The sequence below is a fragment of the Dasypus novemcinctus genome, chromosome 1 (genome assembly GCF_030445035.2).
Source record: "Dasypus novemcinctus isolate mDasNov1 chromosome 1, mDasNov1.1.hap2, whole genome shotgun sequence".
Taxonomy (NCBI): domain Eukaryota; kingdom Metazoa; phylum Chordata; class Mammalia; order Cingulata; family Dasypodidae; genus Dasypus; species Dasypus novemcinctus.
Window position 1 is genome coordinate 119,145,494 of NC_080673.1, and position 19,679 is coordinate 119,165,172.

The following is a 19,679-nucleotide window of genomic DNA, read 5'->3' on the forward strand; positions in this document are numbered from 1 at the left end:
CTTTAAAAAAAAAAAAGGTTTCCAAGTAATCACAGTTTTGGATATCTGAATAATTCTTTACAGTGAGTTGCATATAGAAACATTTCGACAATCAAGTGCTGTAGTTGATACGAAGAAAAATAAGAACTGACATTATTTTTTGTTTTTGATCATTGACCTGTTCTCCACGTCCCCTTCCCTTCCATTTCCCTAGGCCGTCAGCTTCTCATAAAAGCAGTTAACAGAGTTTGGACTGAACTGATACATAGTAAGAAACAAACCCTGGAGGACCTTTTCAAAGTAACTCTTCCTGTGAACGAAAGGGGCCATGTGGACATAGCTCTGGCAAGGCCGCTCATTGAAGAAGCTGGTTTGAAGTGCTGGCAGAATCATTTGGGTAAGAAAGCCTATAGCTATCCTGTGGCTAAGAGACTTATCTGGATCTGTCATAAATGTCTGTACTTTGGAAATGTAATTACAACTTTCCCAAAGGGATACTATGATGGCAGTAATAGAAATGAAAACCAATATAGCATAACGAATTCTAAAATGATCATTCTAAGCTTTCGCTTTTCTTAATCAAAGGTGTGTGACACAGCAGGCAATTAAGAGTTTAGAAAATATGTTGCTTGTAACTTTAGCATGGTCACAATCTAGACTACAGGTTCAGAATCCGCTATCCACAATTCTGAAATCTAAAAATTCTTAAAAACCAAAGGTTTTTAAATTAAAATGGTCCCAAAATTCACTTGATGGCCAACCTAACCTATCTTTACTTACCCTACTTGGAAATTTTGCTACAGAAATACTAATATGTTCAATTACGGTTTGTTACCCTAGACCCTATGGTAGTGTTTTTTATAATATGTACTATATCACCTTTTAAAAATCTGAATTCCGAATTCCAAAGTGTACCTAGAACCAGAGATTTGGGATCAGGGATTGTGAACCATTATTAATGTAGAAACTGGTCACAGTTAAATAAATTTGTATACTATTGCAGAGTTGTGAAGTTTCAGCCAAATATAAATTAAGCTTGTATAGTAGTTCTCAAGCAGCCATTTTTACACAAGAATAGCAATAAAAAATTTTGTGATATCTGAAAGAAATGTCTAGCATCTGTTAACATAAGCTGCTTATGATAATTAGAGAATTGTGGTTTGTGACCATAATAGGAAAGTATTAAAAGTAAGATTAATATATCATGGAGAAATTGTAAAATAATCTAATTTTAATTTCACAGCTCATGAAAAGAAATGCATAAGTCGAGGAGAAGCTTTAGTGCCCACCACACAATCCAAATTGTCCCGTGTCAGCAGTGGCTTTGGCCTTTCCAAGTTAACAGGATCAAGAAGGAATCGAAAGGAAAGTGGTCTTAACAAACACAGTCTTTCCACACAGGTACATTGTTTCGTTTCATTGATGATGATATTAGAAATTTATTTAAAGTTCAGTGATAATATTTTATATAATATTCTTAAAATGTATAAGCAGATGATTTGAAGTGGATCTTCTCTGCATTTTTGCTTTAGAAGGGAGAGAAGTAACCCAGTTGTCTTATTTTATTTTGATGAAATTGTATTGTGAGTAGTGTGTATCTCCATCCATTTCATAACTAGACAGAAAAAGATGAGATTCAGAGATTGAAATATGATCAGACTATGGATAATTTTTTCCCAGTTTTTCCAGATGTTCAATAATAATGTTATTGATAAGTATATACATTTTAAAATAATAACAGAACAAGTAGGCTTTTTAATTTTTATAACCTTCTCATGGAATATACTTGTGATTGCTTTTTTAAAAACACTCATCTGCCTCCTCATTTTCCTTTTTCGCCATACTTCCTTGCCATCCTGGAATCTCAGTGTCAGCTGTGGAAAGGTCTGAGAAAAACTGCCCATCGCTTATCTGGGTTGGGCTCTCCAGGAAGCAAAGTCCAAAAAGAGTTTAGTGTGCAGGTGTTTTTTAGAGGGTGCCCTTGGAATCAATACCTATGGAAAGGGAGAAGGATGCAAGAATGGACAAAGAGAAATATCAAACTGCAGTGTAGCCCCAGGGACAGCCTCACCTGACCTAAGCTGAGCCCTGATGCCGAAATGGCTTTCCGAGTTGACCTGCTGTGACTTAAATGGCTCAGCCTTTCTGGCCCGTACATCTGTCAGGCATTGAATTTGAGGCACCTTACTGGTTCTCTGCAGATGAAGTGGTCACTAGAGCAGCTGGCAGCACTCCCAGCAGCTGGGGCAGCAAACCCATTGCATGAAGGGGCCTTTGGGGGGGTGCAACTCTGTGTCCATCACACCAAACCTCCCTTAGATTCATGATACAATCAAAAAAGTTCAAGGTGTTTTTGTTTTGTTTTGTTTTGTTTTGTTTTTGTCGTGGGTGCTTTTGAAATAATTTTAACTAATTTTTCAACTTTGATTTCAGTGCTAGTCAACTCAGTTTTTTCAGTAAATCCATGAAATATTAAGGATTCTTTTTCCACCCAATATTAGGAGATTTCTCAGTGGATGTTTACACATATTGCTGTTGTTCGTGACTTAGTAGACACACAATATAAGGAATATCAGGAGGTAAGAATTCACAATCATAATGATTTGTTTTGCATTCCTTGGATGGGAAAGGACTCTGCCTCTCATTTTAAGGGCAAGTTACTGAACTGTATTTATCATCAGATGATGACATATTTAAATAATCCCTGATAGCAGCTATAATACTTTGGACATTGATTTTAAGATAGAAAAATTTGAAATTCCTAAAGGCATATTGCAATAAAAAAGCCACAGACTGGAAGTCAGCACAACTGAGTCTTATTAACATTCACTACTGATGTACTATGTATCTTTTATATCTATTAAAGATTTTTGAATGATTAACTGCTAATATTTTATGTACATTACACTAGATCTTCAGTTAAGTACAAGGTGTGGTTTCTTTTTCCAGAAACACATTAGTCTTGCTGTGATATCATGTCGTTTCATGATTATTCTTTCAGTAGTATTTACTTTCTAGAAAGATCTTTATTATTGAACTTATATTGTGTACTTATATTCCCTGAATCATTAGATGTATTATAATCATCTACTATTGAAATGTTCCGCAGCTTGTCAGTTGGCAGATAACAAGAAGTTATACCAAGTGATACATTTCCAATTAAGTAAAATGATTTCCAATTAAGTAAAAAGATTCACTTGAATCTGTCCCAATGACCAATAAAAATGTTTTTTTGTTTTTATTATATAAATATCAAGTTCCTTAAACAGCACTATGTATTCATATTCTTAACTAAAATCTTTAGAAATGTTTACCAAGCTTACCAGGAGTCTGGTCTGTTGTCAATAATTCTTTATCTATTTTCCTAGATTTCTCCTTATACATGTTCTAGTAGCTATTTGACAGTTCTGGGGTGGGTGGGTCATCCGGAAAATACCATGTTTATTACTTTATGCTGGAACTATTTCCAAATATTTTCACAAGAAATATAACCATCTTTCTTGTGCCAGACTAACAAAGCTGCTATAATTCTGTATTCACCTATATCATATACTCTACCCTGAACATATATGTCATTTACTTGATTCCAAAATCATCACTTTCTTGTGTCACCACTAAACCCCTCGTTCTCAAAAATGGGTTAGCTTACTTTAACCATAAAGAAAATGTAATTTTACTTATGTAATTTTGACTGAAATTACATGGATTGCTTTTATTTCCAAATATTAACTTGATTTTAAGTTATTTGTAGACTTTATACTGTTTCTCCTTCTTTACTTGAAAACCAATCTGGAACTTTTGTCCCTAGCGCCAGCAAAATGCCCTGAAATATGTGACAGAGGAGTGGTGCCAGATCGAGTATGAACTGTTACGGGAGAGGGGATTGTGGGGCCCCCCTATTGGTTCCCATCTAGACAAGTGGATGTTGGAAATGACAGAAGGGCCCTGCAGAATGAGGAAAAAAATGGTGCGGAATGATATGTTTTATAACCATTACCCTTATGTGCCAGAAACAGAACAAGAGACTAACATGGCGGTGAGTATGCAGAATTAGAAGTTTATAATGGCTCTTTTGAGTTGTTCAGGTTTTTCTTTTCTTCATATACATTTTACCTTATTATTTATTAACTAACTTCAGAAAATTCAAAAAACTGTATATTAAATTGGTGAATGTCAGAGTGGTGGGGGAGTGATAAAATGTGACAGTATCCCAAGGTGACATCCTAGTGGTGTGGTTTAGATCACAGACTCGTGAGCTAGACTGGCCATGCCACTTTATTAACTGGGTGACCTAATATGGGTCATTTAACCCCTTTAAGTTTCAGTTGCCTTATGTCTAAAATGGGGGAAATAATAGTTCCACCTCATAGGACTCCTAGGATTAAGTTAGTTAAAATTTGTTAAATACCCAGAACAGAACAGTGTTGTCACTGAATAAACATTATATAAATGAATGTTAAATTAATAAACCAAATATTGAAACTAAGTAATACTTTGGAGGAATAGAGCAGCCAAAGAGTAATGGCTTAGATATATAAATCTTTCCATTAATGTTGAAAAGTTTCATGACTGATTCCACAGATTTAAAATAACATTTTCCCTTTAGTTCCTTTGTATTCCAGTAAATAAATCACCCTTTCAAAGCTGCCATTCAGTTTTTTGCACCAGACTAAAAAAATTTTGTCTAAGTTGTTAATGGCCCAAGAATCATGTTTTTTCATTTGGGAAACACAGGCTTTCCCAGTACAGTCAAGACAAATAAGAGAAAACACAAAATTACCATTTCCATTCTAAAAATTCTCACAATTTTCTTCTAAATCATAATTCAGCTCTTCATATCCAACAGTTATCCCTTGGCTCCAGAATTAAAGTGCTCTCCTTTTTAGAAATTCACTTATCACAGTTTTTTGGTTAGATGGGGATCCTACAGACCATCACATCTAGCCTCTTAAAAGCAAGAAATCCCTTCTAGAAAAGTACTGTCTAACAGAAATATAATTCATGCCCAAATGCAAGCCACATATGGAATTTTTAAATCTCAAGTAACCATATATATTTTTTTATTTTAACAGATAAAATTAATTTTAATACTATCTTTTGATTAAATATATAAAGATATTTTTTCAATGTGTAATAAAATATAAAAACATTGTTTAGGATTTTTTTTTTTTTTTTTTTTTTTGCACCAAGTGTTCAGTATCCAGTGTGGTTTTTTACACTCACAGACTTTATCAATTCAGACTGGCCACATTTCAAGGGCACAGTAGCCACATGTGGCTATAGTGTTGGACAGTGCCACTCTAAAGAATCCCTGACCAGTTTTTTTTAGTTTTTTTAAAAAATCTATATCCCTTTTGGACAAACATAAAATTCTCATGTCGTCTGTCAATGTCATTTAAATTTTCAAAAACTAATTAATATTATGATTTTTTTAAAAGATACTTTGGAAAAGTATAATCTAAAATTACCCCCCTCCTCAAAAATCTGATCTGTGCCCTGAATTTTCTCTCTGAGAATCACTAACCACGCTATCCTTAATTAACCTCTGGGATAATATTGTTGCTGGTACTACTCAAAGGAACACATTCCATGCTTTGTTTCACCTTAGTATTTAAGTGCCTGTAAATAAATTTAGATTATTTAGACAATTAGAAACTCAGTTCACTTCAAAGAACCATCCCTTCCTTTTGGGTATATTCTCATTGAATATTTGGTTAATAGGATTTATAGAATCAGAGAGGCAAACAGTCCAGCCACCTGCCAGGGAAGAATGTTTGTTGTATAGGATTAAAAACTTCAGTTTGAAACCTCGATGGTTTAAGTGTGTTCACAGTCATGGCTTTATAGTTAAATCCAACAACAAACAAATTTAAGATTCATAAAGAAACTTGAAACACAGTTCTTTTAATAAATAGTTCAGGTCATATGATATGAGGCAGCCTAAATTGTTCCAATGCCTATTTTTGTCTCTGCCAAGAGCCTGGCTCCATTTATCTTGTATTTATCTGTGCAATACCTCTGTCTTAATATGACTTAGAATATGTCTTAGACCTTGCTAATATAAACTTAAGATATTTAAATAAGGATCGTTCTCTAAAGTCTACTCTTCTCAAAGCTATTCAGTTCTTTCAAGAATGCCATACTTTTTTACAGCTATTAACTTAAAATACTGTAATTTCTCATATTGGAGTTCTGTATAAAAAATTTAATTCATTCATAATTTTGCAGTCTTCTACTACTTTTGCAAAAGCAAACCAGCAATACATTTTCTAATCATGTCTTTTTCCCCAAACAAATAATTAAGAATTTAAGCCTGGAGCATTTTGATAAAGTATTTCTTATTGAGTCATTTATTTCAATTAAATGCATTCAAGAATATTAAAATATAAATATGCCTTCTTAAATATGAGAACTACTCATTATTTTGATTTAAATGAGGTATAGATATATATCTTTGAGTTATTTTTCAACATCCATAATATATTTTATCTTATCTACTCTCTTCCTTCTTTGTAACAATATTATTTGTTTTTAAAAAGTATATTTAGACTTCTGTATCAGACATAACAACCTATTCAGAGTTCATACTTACTACCTTCATTTCATAAGCATTTTGCCTAAGCAAAGAATATTGCCAGCCTCTGAAATCCAAACTGACATACTCATAAATAAGTATGTACCAGAAGGAACTTATTTTTTAACAGATGGTTTACATATTGGAAAATACAAAGTAGTCCAGAATGGAGGTAAGTTTGCATAAAAGGAAATAGAGGGATGTCAGAGACAATTACAGAATGCTGAATTTCATGCTGTTTAGTTCATGCACAAGTCAAGGTTAACTTGCCATGGATGAAATTTTCTGAATGAATAATTATTATTTTGGTTTTGCTAGTTCAAAATCTTTTGTAAATTTGAAATGGTATTAAATGTCCAGTTTTATTTTATGGAGTGTGCATTCTGGCAGTGTTGACAACAAAGAAAATTCTAAAAAGTAGAAATATCTGTCATCCCACTGATATCTATCATGAAATAGAAACTAAGAAGAGCTAATAATTATAAAGCACAGTTATGTAGATGCTCTGCAGAGTAGTTTGCAGACAGTTTCACTTAATTCTTATAATGGCCCTCTGAGGTATAGTGAAATACGTGTGTGTATATATAGAGGTATTCTATGTATATATGTCATTATCTCTATTGCACAGATGAGAAAATGAAACCTAGAGATGTTAAGAAACCCCTTCTAGGTCACAGTGTCTAAGTGGAGTAAGATACAGTGAGTGAAGGTCAACAGTCCATTAATAGTTAAATCACTTTTGAAAAAGAAAGGATTCCCATGTTTACCTGTTTTGTGGCATAATCTGTATACAGTAAGTACCTTCGTGGCAGGAATCATTCATTTCTTAGATTTTGCCTTGCTACTGCTAACAGAGTTCCTAGTACTTAATAAATATTGATTGAATGGACCAACAGCACTCTGTCTTCTAGATTTCACCCATTGCTTCCTGTTTCTCATTTTATAGAATTATCCTAATTCTCAAATTTCTCCACTACAAAGGGCCAGAGCCAGATTTTATGGTGCCTGAAGTTTATACGATTTGGAGTGGGGCTCTTTAAGAAGAAGAATACAAAATTACTAGGACCCCTCCCTCTTTCAGCCTTTAGAGAGGGATCCATGGAAAGTGAGAGCCCTTGAATGTTAAGCTTCATCATCTTCATTGTAAATCACCTCTGATTGGAACTATATTACATATTGATGTTTAGGGTTAGAAATCAGTTTTTCTCTTTGATTCCCATGAATGTGTTGCCCTCCTTGCATGCATATATTTATAAAATTTAGTCAGTGCATTTTGGTCTGTGCCAACCTAAAAATTGCTTTATTTTGAAGCCTCTTGCTCTGTAAAACAGGATTTAGGGTAAATGATTTGTTCTTTTGCCGTATGTAAGTTTTTAGTCCTGTTGCTTAATCCGAAAGAATAGTGGTGATTAAAAAGTTAAACTCTTATCTTAAGATCTTTAAACATTTAGAAATGTATCGGGTGATTATTTACTCAGTAAACTGAAAATTCTTAAACTTTGACAATAGTTTTACCTAGTTATGGAAAACAGCTTATTTATTATTCTTACGTTTTAAACTTCTTTCTTATTTTTTAAACTGGATGTTTGTTTATAGAATAGTGAACACAAAGTTTAATATGCCATTTGCTATAGTCTTAAAAGCTTTGAAAGCTTATTACTTAAACTATGTTACTAAAAGCAACAATAATAATGATCATTAATATTCTGAGAAAAATTAGATACTTGTAGTAAATTTTGTATTCACATGAAAATAATTTATACTCTCTACACAGTGACTTTCCTGGGGTAAGGGAGTAGTTTACATAATTAAAGTAACTATACCAACTTGCTTTGATAGTGATAATATCAATTATAGGTAGTTCAGCTGTGAGCTGGGGTTGATATGATGGAAACACAAAATCTTATTTCTAAGCATTTCTCTCATTACTCTGAATCTTAAAGAAAGAGAATAAGATCCCATATTATGCCATTTTTTAAAAAGTCCTATTCAAATTCTAAAATCTGATTTTAATTCTGTCATCCCTTATTTTCACAATATGGTAATTTCAAACAAATGTACTATTCTTTGCAAAGATCACTGAGGTAAAGACCTACCTGTCTACCTGGTAATGTCAGGCATTGCTTAGAAGCATGGGGTATCAAGTTTCTTTTTTTACTTAAGGAAGTCTTTTGTGGTGGCCTCCACACATTTTTTCACAAACTAAATTCATTCAGGAGATTTCTAGTAAAATAAAAAATTGGAGGAAAAGAGTCTTCGAATTATTCTGTAGAAATTCTGACTTTGAGAAATCTAGGTTTCTGTATAAACATAACTATATAAATTCAGTAATAAATTTTTAAAATCAAAGGGAACCATGATAATATTGAAATTGTTATAACATATCTTTCCTGTTGAATGCTGTTCCTTTTAGTAAAATCAGAACCTCAGCCAGTCTACTGATCCATAAGCAAATTTATATTAAGCCAACACTATACCATATATAGCAGAGAAAATATAAGCATGTACATGGTAGATCCTGCCCACCTTCTAATTGGGAATATAGAGTAGAATATATAGGGAACATCACAGTTACATTTTACAATGGTAATTGGTCCATTTTGTTATATTGGTTTATCATGTTATCAATCCAGCAATTTATCTTATTTTTGTGTGTGAATTTCAGAGTGAGTTGCTGGCATCAGTATCCTTCTCCCTAAACACTTCCACAAACCTTCTTTAATTAGAATTCAATATTTGTTTGCAATTCTTTTTTTAAAATTGGGGTAAAATGTACATATATTGAAATATGCAGTTCTTAAGTGTAGCATTCAGTGAATTTAACCAGGTATTCACTTGTGTTACCCGAATTCCAGTCAAGATACAGAACATGGTGTATAAAGAGTATTCTTCCATATAAGATACACTCTTAAAAGATTACTTACTCTTCAAGTTTCACTAAAACCATGTGAAATTTTGAAAGTATGCCCCTAGAGACCAGGTTTTTTTTATCCTTCTTGGAAATCAGAATTTTTTTTTTCAGAAAATAAAATATAAAGCCTAGTTCTTTAAAACATACTGTTGAAACTTGGTTTGGGGATGGGGATTGATGATCCAGTCCACCTTCTGCTTTTAGTCTTTCTGGAATTGTTTCTGTGAAGGTAGTTAAGGAAGTAGGTTCTTAAACTTTTATGGGGGGATGTTTTTTCATTAACAGACTCGGTTATTTCCTATTGAATGGGGTAGTGTTGAGAACCTTTTCACAGATCTGGGAATAAGCATGGTAAAAAGGTAGATGGAAGAGGTGCCTAAAATAAACTCATCCTGGATACTGGTGGCCTATCCTGTAGTTTTGTCAATGTGATTTTTAAGAGTTTGTCCTGTTCGGTAGCACCTAAAATTTTAGCACAATGTTTTACTTGAAAACTACTTTTGATAAATTGAAAATATAATCACAAGATGCAAAGTGATTATTATCCGCTCAGGGTATCCTGCATATTTTATGTAAGTGAATACATCTTCCATACAGTCCTCAAGAAAATTTTATTTTTGTGTTCTTTATGGTTTTTTTCTGATATGTCTATACTTAATACCCTGTTTTCAGTCTGAGATCCCAAGTAAACAGCCAGAGACACCCGATGATACCATTCCTCAAAAGGTAAAACACAAATGACCATAAAAGAATGCAAACTACTTGCAGTTTTCTTGTCTGTTTTTTGTTTTTCGTTGTTTTTTTGTTTTTTAAGTGCATGGTAGATTAGACTAACTTTTAAAAGACTGGCTTTCAGTTTGCTTTTTCTGTAAGTTCCTTAGAGTTGGAAAATTGGTTTCATTCATGCTGAGAGGTGTTGCTTTACTTTTTTGGCTTTATTCTAATTAGCTCTTTCGAGGATTTGTATGCCACTCACTAACAGGCCAAGTTTTCACTGCTGTCATGATAAGATATTTATCGTTTCACACAAAAACTAACAAGTTAAGAGGCATGTTAGTAATGGGCAGCCTGACAGCTTCAAATTTTTAAAAAAGTGTATAATTCTTTCAGATACTAAAAAGTATGTGTTTTGAGGATGTAAGAGTATCCTCTTTTAAAATTATTTTTCTATCAGAAAGAATAAATGGAATCTTAAAAGACAGTCTGATCACTTTTTTAAAAGGCAATCTTAATTTAAAATTTTAATTAGTAAAAAAATATATAGGTTTTTCATTGTCTAGAAGAATTCACATATTTCAGTAAAAAAAAAAAGTATTTCTTAACAGAAAAATGTGCCTCAAAATGTTTAGGGAAAAATGCTTATACTACAAAATTAAATCTTTGTTAGGCCAGTAAACAAGTAGATGGTGCCCATATCTTAATTCATTGTCTTGCCCATCACTAACTATGCTTTCATCTTCTTTAAAATTAACAATTTTGAGTTAGCATACTGAAGATAACTGTTATATCTCTCACCAAAGAATGGTGGAATTAAGTTTACAATTTCTTTTTCACTTTTGAAAAATTGTAGTATTCTTATTAATTTGCCTTTCAGATTGATTCTTCCATAATTGCAATATTATTTTACATCATTTTAATGCTTTCCTATTTCACCTAATTTTTTCAGTTTTCCATTTGCTGCATATCATTCCTTAGGTAGCTTACAGCTCTCTTCATTCCGACTCATTATATAAAAGTAAAGGAGAATAATATGGCTTCAGTTCAGTGTGTTTTTATCTCAAAATTGGTTCAGTACTTCAGTCTATATATTCCATCCAATCGGACACTTACTTTCCATTTTATTTAAGATAGATCTTTTTTTAAAGTGTTGCTTAAAATGAGCATTATTGTGGACTATACATTTTGACTACTTGAGTATGAAGAGTAAGCTGAAAAGGAAAGAAATAACAAAGATTAAAAAGAAACCATTTTAAAAAAGAGTAATCTAATGATAGAATATCTTTAGTTAGATGTTCATTGGAAAGAAATAACGTGTAGAACAGGACAGTTTTAAAGCACATTTCAAATTCCATGTCTTTCTTAATTATCAATCCAAACTCTTAATCTAATTCCAATCCAAAGAAGGTAAATACATGTAGCCTTTTCACTGTGTAGTTTTAAATTTTGTAGGATATTTAAACCTTAATTCTCATTGTGTCTTTAGGAAGAATGTTTTAAGTCAGTTGGAGAACTTATTTATAGCCTAACAATTAACTATTCTGGAAAAGAAATGTCCTTGTAGCATGTGCAAAAAACTAAATCTTTTAATTTTCTAGGTAATTAGTTACTTTTTCAAAATGGATTGGTATATGTTCTTGCTAGGCTCATTTAGATAATAGGTTTATGAATCAAATTATTTTATACTAGAAACAATGAGAATGTTTTAGCAAATTACAAGTACCAGCTTGTAGTTTCAAGCCAACCAGACATTATCATCTAGCCTGAAGCTAGTTGAGTCCATGTTGCATCAGGATTTTCAGAGGGATCTGAAGACGGTTTGGACCATTTCCCGAGTTTCAGCAAATCCTCAGGATATGGGAAAGAACAGGGCATTTCTGAGTCACTCCCTCCAAGAATCTGAAGTAAACACACAGATTATTTCAACTGGATGAATGGATCTTTACATCTGACCTATTTATTTCATTTGAGACTCTTCACAGACTAGATGTCCCCTTGCAACTATGTGCTTTCCAGCAGTGGATGTTCTCTTTGTGTGTGCAAAAGCTTTCTGATATATCAGTGGGGGCGTCTTGTACTAACTTAAAAACTACATTTGGCTAGGGATTATTCATTTCTATTTCAAAAAGAACATAACCACTAATGTTGTTTAATTTATGTCTTTTTAAAAATCAATGGAATTTTAAGTAGACAAAATCAACCCAAAAGTCTGTGGATTCACTGGGCATGCATATAATCTATTAAAAGCCCCTAAAAAAGGGTAGCACTTAAAGTCTTGGCACCATGTCTTTCCTCAGGAACTTGTATTTTAATCCTTGGGGGAAATTATCTGAGTCCTTTTCTTTTGTTGTATCTTAGAAACCTGCCCGGTACAGAAGAGCCATAAGTTATGACAGTAAGGAATACTATATGCGACTAGCCTCTGGCAATCCAGCCATCATCCAAGATGCCATTGTAGAGAGTTCAGAAGGGGAAGCCACTCAGCAGGAGCCAGAGCACGGTGAAGACACTATTGCTAAAGTCAGAGGTTAGCCTTCTGCTTTGCTTTTCATTAAAAACTGTTTTGAATCGTTCCTTCAGTTTGGAGTTTACATGAAAATATGAGCAACTGTTAACAGTAGAGCCCACCTTATTATACCATCTCACCATTTTTAAAGATTGATCGCCCCCTCTCAGCCAGGGAGACTTCATTGCCTACAGATGACTGTAATGTACCTGTTGGCTTGTTTTTATTATTATTATTATTATTATTATTATTATTATTATTATTGTGTTTGGGAATAATACCACTGACACCTGGTTGTTTAAGGCCTTGATAACTAAATAAATATTTATAAAATTAAAACAAGTACTGAATGTATCTGTAGTACATGTTACCCAACAGTAAGAAATATGGTCTTTTTTTCCTGTAAGCCTGGGCTTCTTAACAAAGGGTATGTGAACTTGAATTGAAATTTAAACAAAAAAAACATTCTTCTGGGGACTTGTTGGCATAGGTGTGATATATTTATTAAATAATACACAGTACAGTGTGGACTTACCAAGAGGTCCGTGGTTTTCACCTGACTGGCAAAAGGGTCTGTGGAACAAAAAAGGTTAAGAACCCCTGCTAATAAACTGAGAATACTTAAATCTGAAATTTTAGGAGCTTAGTAGAATGTATGTAAGATGATGAGTTACGCTAAAACAGCAAGAACTTTTCAATTCTATGCTTTTACATATTTGTTCCTCAGCCTGGGATGCCTTCTTCCCCCTTTCTATAGCATTCTTATCTTCTGTATTATCATTTCTCTTCTCACCATATAGATTTTAGCACATGCCTATCACAAAGTGAGGATTCTGTCAATACTGAATAAATAAGTAAATCCTTTCTTTTAAACTTTTTAAAATTCAGCATAAATTCAAAAGTCTTGGCATATTCTCTAAATAAAGTCCTAGAATGTAAATTAAGATCTGGGTTTTAGATTCCTTTAGTTAAAAACTGGTAGTGTATAATCATGTCAACAAAATATACTACCCCAAATTATAAGCTGATTTAGCTAGTTAAGCTAAAACCCACAAATACTATTGCCCTTCCTATAAAATGCAAGGTGTCACACTAAACATAGAGATAGAGGTTTTTTGGTTTTTTTAGGGGTGGGAGGGAGATTTTTGTTTCATTTTGTTTTTTGTTGTTGTTTTTTAGCAGGTACCAGGGATTGAACCTAGGACCTGGTACATGGGAATCAGGTGCTCAGCCACTGAGCTATGTCTGCTTCTCAATGAGATTTGGTTTTTCCTCTTTTCCTTTTTTTTTCAAAAATTTATTTTTTCATTTATTTCTCCACTCCACCCCATCCCCACCCCTGTTCCCCCTATTGTCTGCTCTTGTGTCCATTTGCTGTGTGTTCTTCTGTGTCTGCTTGTATTCTCATTAGGCAGCTCTGGGAACCAATCCTGGGACCTTCCGGAATCAGAGAAAGGTGATTACTCTCTTGAGCCACCTCAGCTCCCCTGCTCTGCTAGGTCTTCTTATTCTCTCTCCTCTGTGTCTCTTGTTGTGTCACCTTGCTGGGCCAGATCTCTGCGTTGGCCGGCACTCCTACGTGGGGCAGCTTTCTTGTACATGGCAGTATTCCCATGCAGGGTGGCACTCCTGTGTGGGGCCGCATCCACACGTGGGCCAGCACTCCACATGGGCCAGCTTGCCCTCACCAGGAGGCCCTGGGCATTGAACCCTGGACCTCCTGTATGGTAAACAGGAGCCCAACTGGGTGAGCCACATCTGTTTCCCGATTTGTTTTTTGTTTTTTTTTTTTTAGGAGGTACTGGGGATTGATCTCAGAACCTCTTACATAGGAGACAGGTGCTCAACCACTCAAACTACATTCACTCCCCAGATAGAGATTTTGATTCATTCTTTTTTTTTTTTAATGCACTTGTAAGTTTTGCCTCCTGGTGGATGTTTTCAGCAGGACTTGATCTCTCTTGTTTACTTTATGTGGTTCAAGTCATGTGAAATAAGGCTTGAAATAGTTTTCATAGGCTCTTCAAGTAGGTGATATCTCTTGTAGTCATGTTTATAACTTGCTACCTTTATTTATATTTTGAATAGTTATTAATCATTTACTCTTGGTAATTCCTCAGTGACAATGCTACATAAGCAGCTCCATTCTTACCATTAATTAAACTAATCTCTCATCATCATCTGACATTTATCAAGAATTTACTATGTATAAAGCATGATGCTAAGCACTTAGCATGAAGTATCTAGTTTAATCCTCCAACAATCCTCTAAGGACAGTATCCTATCCCAGTTTTGTAGATTAGAAAACTGAGGTTCCATGAGAATAAATAATTTTTCCAAAGTCACTCCAGAGCCTGTGCTTTTAACAACTCAACCGTACTGCATACTTATATGTTAGTTATCTCAATCGGAAATGTATAGGAGAGACTATATGAGTCTAAACTCTTTCTCCAAATGGCCTCCACAGTGTCTCATGGCCCTCTTGGTTATCACATTATAGGGCTGGTCAAACCCCCTCTAAAACGGTCTCGATCTGCACCTGATGGAGGAGATGAAGAGAACCAGGATCAGCTACAAGACCAGATTGCTGAGGGCAGCTCTATAGAAGAAGAGGAGAAAACAGACAATGCAACCTTGTTGCGCCTATTAGAGGAAGGAGAAAAGGTATTGTGCTTATGAAAAGTAAGGACTATATTTAAGTAACTTGTCTCCAGATTGCAAAACTGTCTTTCTAGTGGTGGAAGATAAGTAATTTAACCTCTATAAAGAAATGCAGATTTAAGCAATCTTTTGGGTTAAATATTCTACTTTCTCATCTACAGCATTTTCTGATTTCTCTGGACACACTTAACAGCATAAAGTTTCATCAGATACAGTATTAACAATTGGCATGCAATTCACTGTCTTCATCTATACCCTAGTTTATTACACTGTGACTCTTGCCATAATTCTGTATCTTGGCATCCATAAGACTACTCTGTCAGTAACCTGGCTTCATATTTCTGCACCTCCATAATTCTGGTAACCACCTACATACCCGCAGCCTCAGCCAAGTCCGTACCATCACCTCAGTCCTTGTATTTAACACCCGTCTCCTTCTCTTCACAAAAGACTACCTAACCTTCCTATTTCTCTCTTCCCTTCCTACCCCTGTTGTCCTCTCCAGGCTCACTTTACGAACTCTGCCTTCTAGCCTGAGCTCCTCAACGTTTTATGGCTTGCAGTTCACTATATTCACATTATTGTTTCTTTACTCTGCACTTTTATCCGTATTATATTTTCTTCCAAAATGCCCTTTTTTCCTTCACTTGGATAACTTCTGCTCTCTTAGTAATTCCCATGTGCTATAACCCCATTTATCTGGATTTCTTTAAGGCTCAGGCATGGGAATCTTTCCCTGACTATCTTGCCAGCTCAGGTTGGGTTAGGTTTCTCTCCTCTGTACTTTTAGAATGCCTTGTGTATATTACTCCATAGGATCAGATCATAAATATTTGTACCTATGTCTCTTAGCCTGCTTGGTGAACTCCTTACGGGCCGACACTGTTTCTTATTCCTATTTCCAGTGCCATACACAACTCCCATTGCTTAATAGCTGCCCAGCAGTCCTTTGAATGAAGAGGTGATTAGCTGAATAAATAAGGGAATGAATGAATGAATGATTTATGTTTGTAGTGAGCATCACATTTTTTTTTTAATTGACTTTGTAATAATATTACATTAAAAATATATATGTGAGGTCCCATTCAACCCCACCCCCCCACCTCCCCTCTCCCCCCCCCAACAACACTCGTTCCCATCATCATGACACATCCATTGGATTTGGTAAGTACATCTTTGGGCACCTCTGCACCTCATAGACAATGGTCCACATCATGGCCCATACTCTCCTCCATTCCATCCAGTGGGCCCTGTGAGGATTTACAATGTCCGGTGATTACCTCTGAAGCACCATCCAGGGCAGCTCCATGTCCCAAAGACCCCTCCACCTCTCATCTCTTCCTGCCTTTCCCCATACCCATCGTCCACCATGTCCACTTTTCCCAATCCAATGCCACCTCTTCTATGTGGACATTGGATTGGTTGTGTCCATTGCACCTCTATGTCAAGAGGAGGCTCAGATTCCACATGGATGCTGGATGCAATCCTCCCATTTTCAGTTGTAATCACTCTAGGCTCCATGGTGTGGTGGTTGTCCTTCTTCAACTCCATCTTAGCTGAGTGTGGTAAGTCCAATAGATCAGATTGTAGGTGCTGGAGTCTGTTGAGTGAGCATCACATTTTTAAAGATTTCTTTTTTTGGGATACGAATGTGGCTCAGGCAATTGGGCTCCTGCCTACCACATGGGAAGTCACTGGTTTGGATCCCAGTGCCTCTTAAAGAAGACAGCGAGCTGGCGTGACAGCCAGGTGTGGCTAGCTGATGCAATAAGAGACACAAGAAGAAAAGAACATAACAGAAGCCCCAACAAAGCAGGGAGCAGAGATTCCGGTGCCTCCTAAAGAAGACATCAAGCTGACACAAGAAGATAATACATCAAGAAAAGTGGGGAAGGGAAGCGGACTTGGCCCAGTGGTTAGGGCGTCCATCTACCACATTGGAGGTCCACGGTTCAAACCCCGGGCCTCCTTGACCCATGTGGAGCTGGCCCATGTGCAGTGCTGATGCGTGCAAAAAGTGCCCTGCCACGCAGGAGTGTCCCCCGCGTAGGGGAACCCGTAAGGAGAGCCATCCAGTGCGAAAGAAAGTGCAGCCTGCCCAGGAATGGTGCTGCACACACGGAGAGCTGATACAACAAGATGACAAAACAAAAAAAAAAACACAGATTCCTGTGCCGCTGACAACAACAGAAGCGGACAAAGAAGAAGATGCAGCAAATAGACACAGAGAACAGACAACCGGGGCAGGGGCAGGGGAGAGAAATAAATAAATAAATAAATCTTTTTTTAAAAAAAGAAAAGTGGGGAGGAAAACAGAATGAGAGTCACAACAAAGCGGGGAGTGGGGGTGGCTCTAGCACCTCCCTCCCACTTTGGAGGTCCCAGTTTCAGCTGTGGGGGCCTCCTGAGGAAACAAGGAAGACAAACAGACTCAGCAAATGAAAAACTCTGAGGAGACATAAATAAAACAAATCTTTAAAAAATAAATAAAGATATCCTTTTTGCCTATTATATTAGATCTTGGCATAAACAGTAACACTTTACCCACTAAGAAGTATAACCAGAGATTGGAGTATAATTAAGACAGTTCTATTCAAATGTATGGTCTGGTTAGTTAGTCTGGAATGAAAATATAAGAAAAAAAAGTCATGTAACTGTAAAAGTCTATCAGATCTGAAGAAAGCAAAAGAGAAGTTCCTGGGGTCTTGGTATTGTTCTTTTTCTTGATCTGGATGCTGGTCACATGTTATTTTTTAGCATTTGAAAAGCAATCTAGCTGTGCACTTTTGAAAAGGACATTTTTTCTATATGTGAAATACATTGTAATAGAGTTTTTTAAAAAGTGCATCAAGATTTCTCCTGTAACATTCTACATCTTTATTAAATACGTGTTTCCAATGTGCCAATAAAAATTGATTTATATTTGAATATTTTAGAAAGTCTTATTTTCTAATGCTTTCATTTTTTAAAACAATTCATAAGTACAGTTTTTACTCTAATTGCTTTAAATTTAATTAGTGTAGGAAATGTATTCAAACTGACATTTATTTTACTTTTTTTTTGACTTTGATTTGATTCATGTTGAACTGGGTTTAAGCAAGAAAGAATTTCTACTAAGAATTTGATACCGCACTTTAGAAAGAAAACAATACCTACATTGAGAGATTTAACAACTCCTTTCTCCAGTGAGGAAAATCCAGCTTCTGCCAAGTTTGACTCCTTACAATGGCAAAGAAGTTTGTCAGACAGGCAGAATCCAGGTGGGGAGCATATAGGGACAAATTCCACAGTTCCAGTTTCAGGGATGTTAGGGAAAAGAAGAAAGTGAGCTATGTGGAAGAGGAAACAGCCATCAATTCTTCCCAACATGCTTGTATGCATTAATCTCCCTTAAATCTCACAACAACCCAATGAAGTATATTTAAAATTTACAAGTGAAGACACTGAATCCCAGAAAAATAAAGTAACTCTAACAACTTATACAACTATTAAGAAAAGAATTGGGAATTCTCCCGGTGCTGTCAGGCTATGCTGACCTTTTTCTTTCACAGAAGGCACAGTCCTATTCCAGTCTCCTTACATGTGTGCCTCAATTCCCTTTCCTCCAAGGCTGGTTGTGTCTGTCTCTCTCTGTGAGAGCAGGGACCTTATCCTACGTGCTTATCACTTGTAGAACCTCAGCACATATGTGCCTGGCACATAGTAAGCACTCATTGAATATTTGGTAAGATGGATGAGCGGACGGACGGACAGATGGATGGATGGGAAAAGTTGTTTCATTTTGCTGAGGTCAGCTGCAAATCAGACTGCAGTCATAGCTGATTCCTTTTAATATGTTTAATTGTAGGTTTATATGCTTAGTTCAGGGGATCGATCCCATAATGGAGTAATTAATTTTTTGTAAAATTCTGTTTGGCCAGAAAGACATATTTAAAAACATTTTGCTTCAGTTACATCAAAATGGAAATTTTCTGAACTTTTTAAAAACTAGTATTATTATTTTGGTTCTCTTTATAGATCCAACACATGTATCGCTGTGCTCGAGTCCAAGGCCTAGATACCAGTGAGGGGCTACTGCTTTTTGGTAAAGAGCATTTTTATGTGATTGATGGATTTACAATGACAGCAACCAGGGAAATAAGAGATATTGAAACATTACCTCCAAAGTAAGTAAATGAATGAAGAGACAGGAAGTTGAACTATCTTTGAAAGAGATATGTATGTGTGTGTGTGTGCGCGCATGTGCGTGTGTAGCTCTTTTTAATCCAAAAATTGCGTTTTAAGTCTTATCTCTAACTGTGCATCTATCATTAAGTATTTACAAGGGTAAT

The 19,679-nt window shown here is 35.4% G+C and overlaps 1 protein-coding gene across 3 annotated transcripts in view; it reads left to right on the forward strand.

Annotated features, from left to right (window-relative positions):
- The window catches only part of WDFY3 (WD repeat and FYVE domain containing 3), a 332,829-nt gene that overhangs the window by 261,374 nt on the left and 51,776 nt on the right, over positions 1-19,679 (forward strand). For 2 of the 3 annotated variants that reach the window (XM_058296171.2, XM_058296161.2), the window contains 8 exons: positions 194-376; positions 1,223-1,380; positions 2,481-2,558; positions 3,788-4,015; positions 10,137-10,190; positions 12,540-12,708; positions 15,188-15,351; positions 19,366-19,514. In XM_058296171.2, the coding sequence (XP_058152154.1) occupies positions 194-376; positions 1,223-1,380; positions 2,481-2,558; positions 3,788-4,015; positions 10,137-10,190; positions 12,540-12,708; positions 15,188-15,351; positions 19,366-19,514 (1,183 nt within the window). The remainder of the gene's footprint in view (positions 1-193; positions 377-1,222; positions 1,381-2,480; positions 2,559-3,787; positions 4,016-10,136; positions 10,191-12,539; positions 12,709-15,187; positions 15,352-19,365; positions 19,515-19,679) is intronic. The other variant, XM_058296178.2, reaches the window with a different exon arrangement.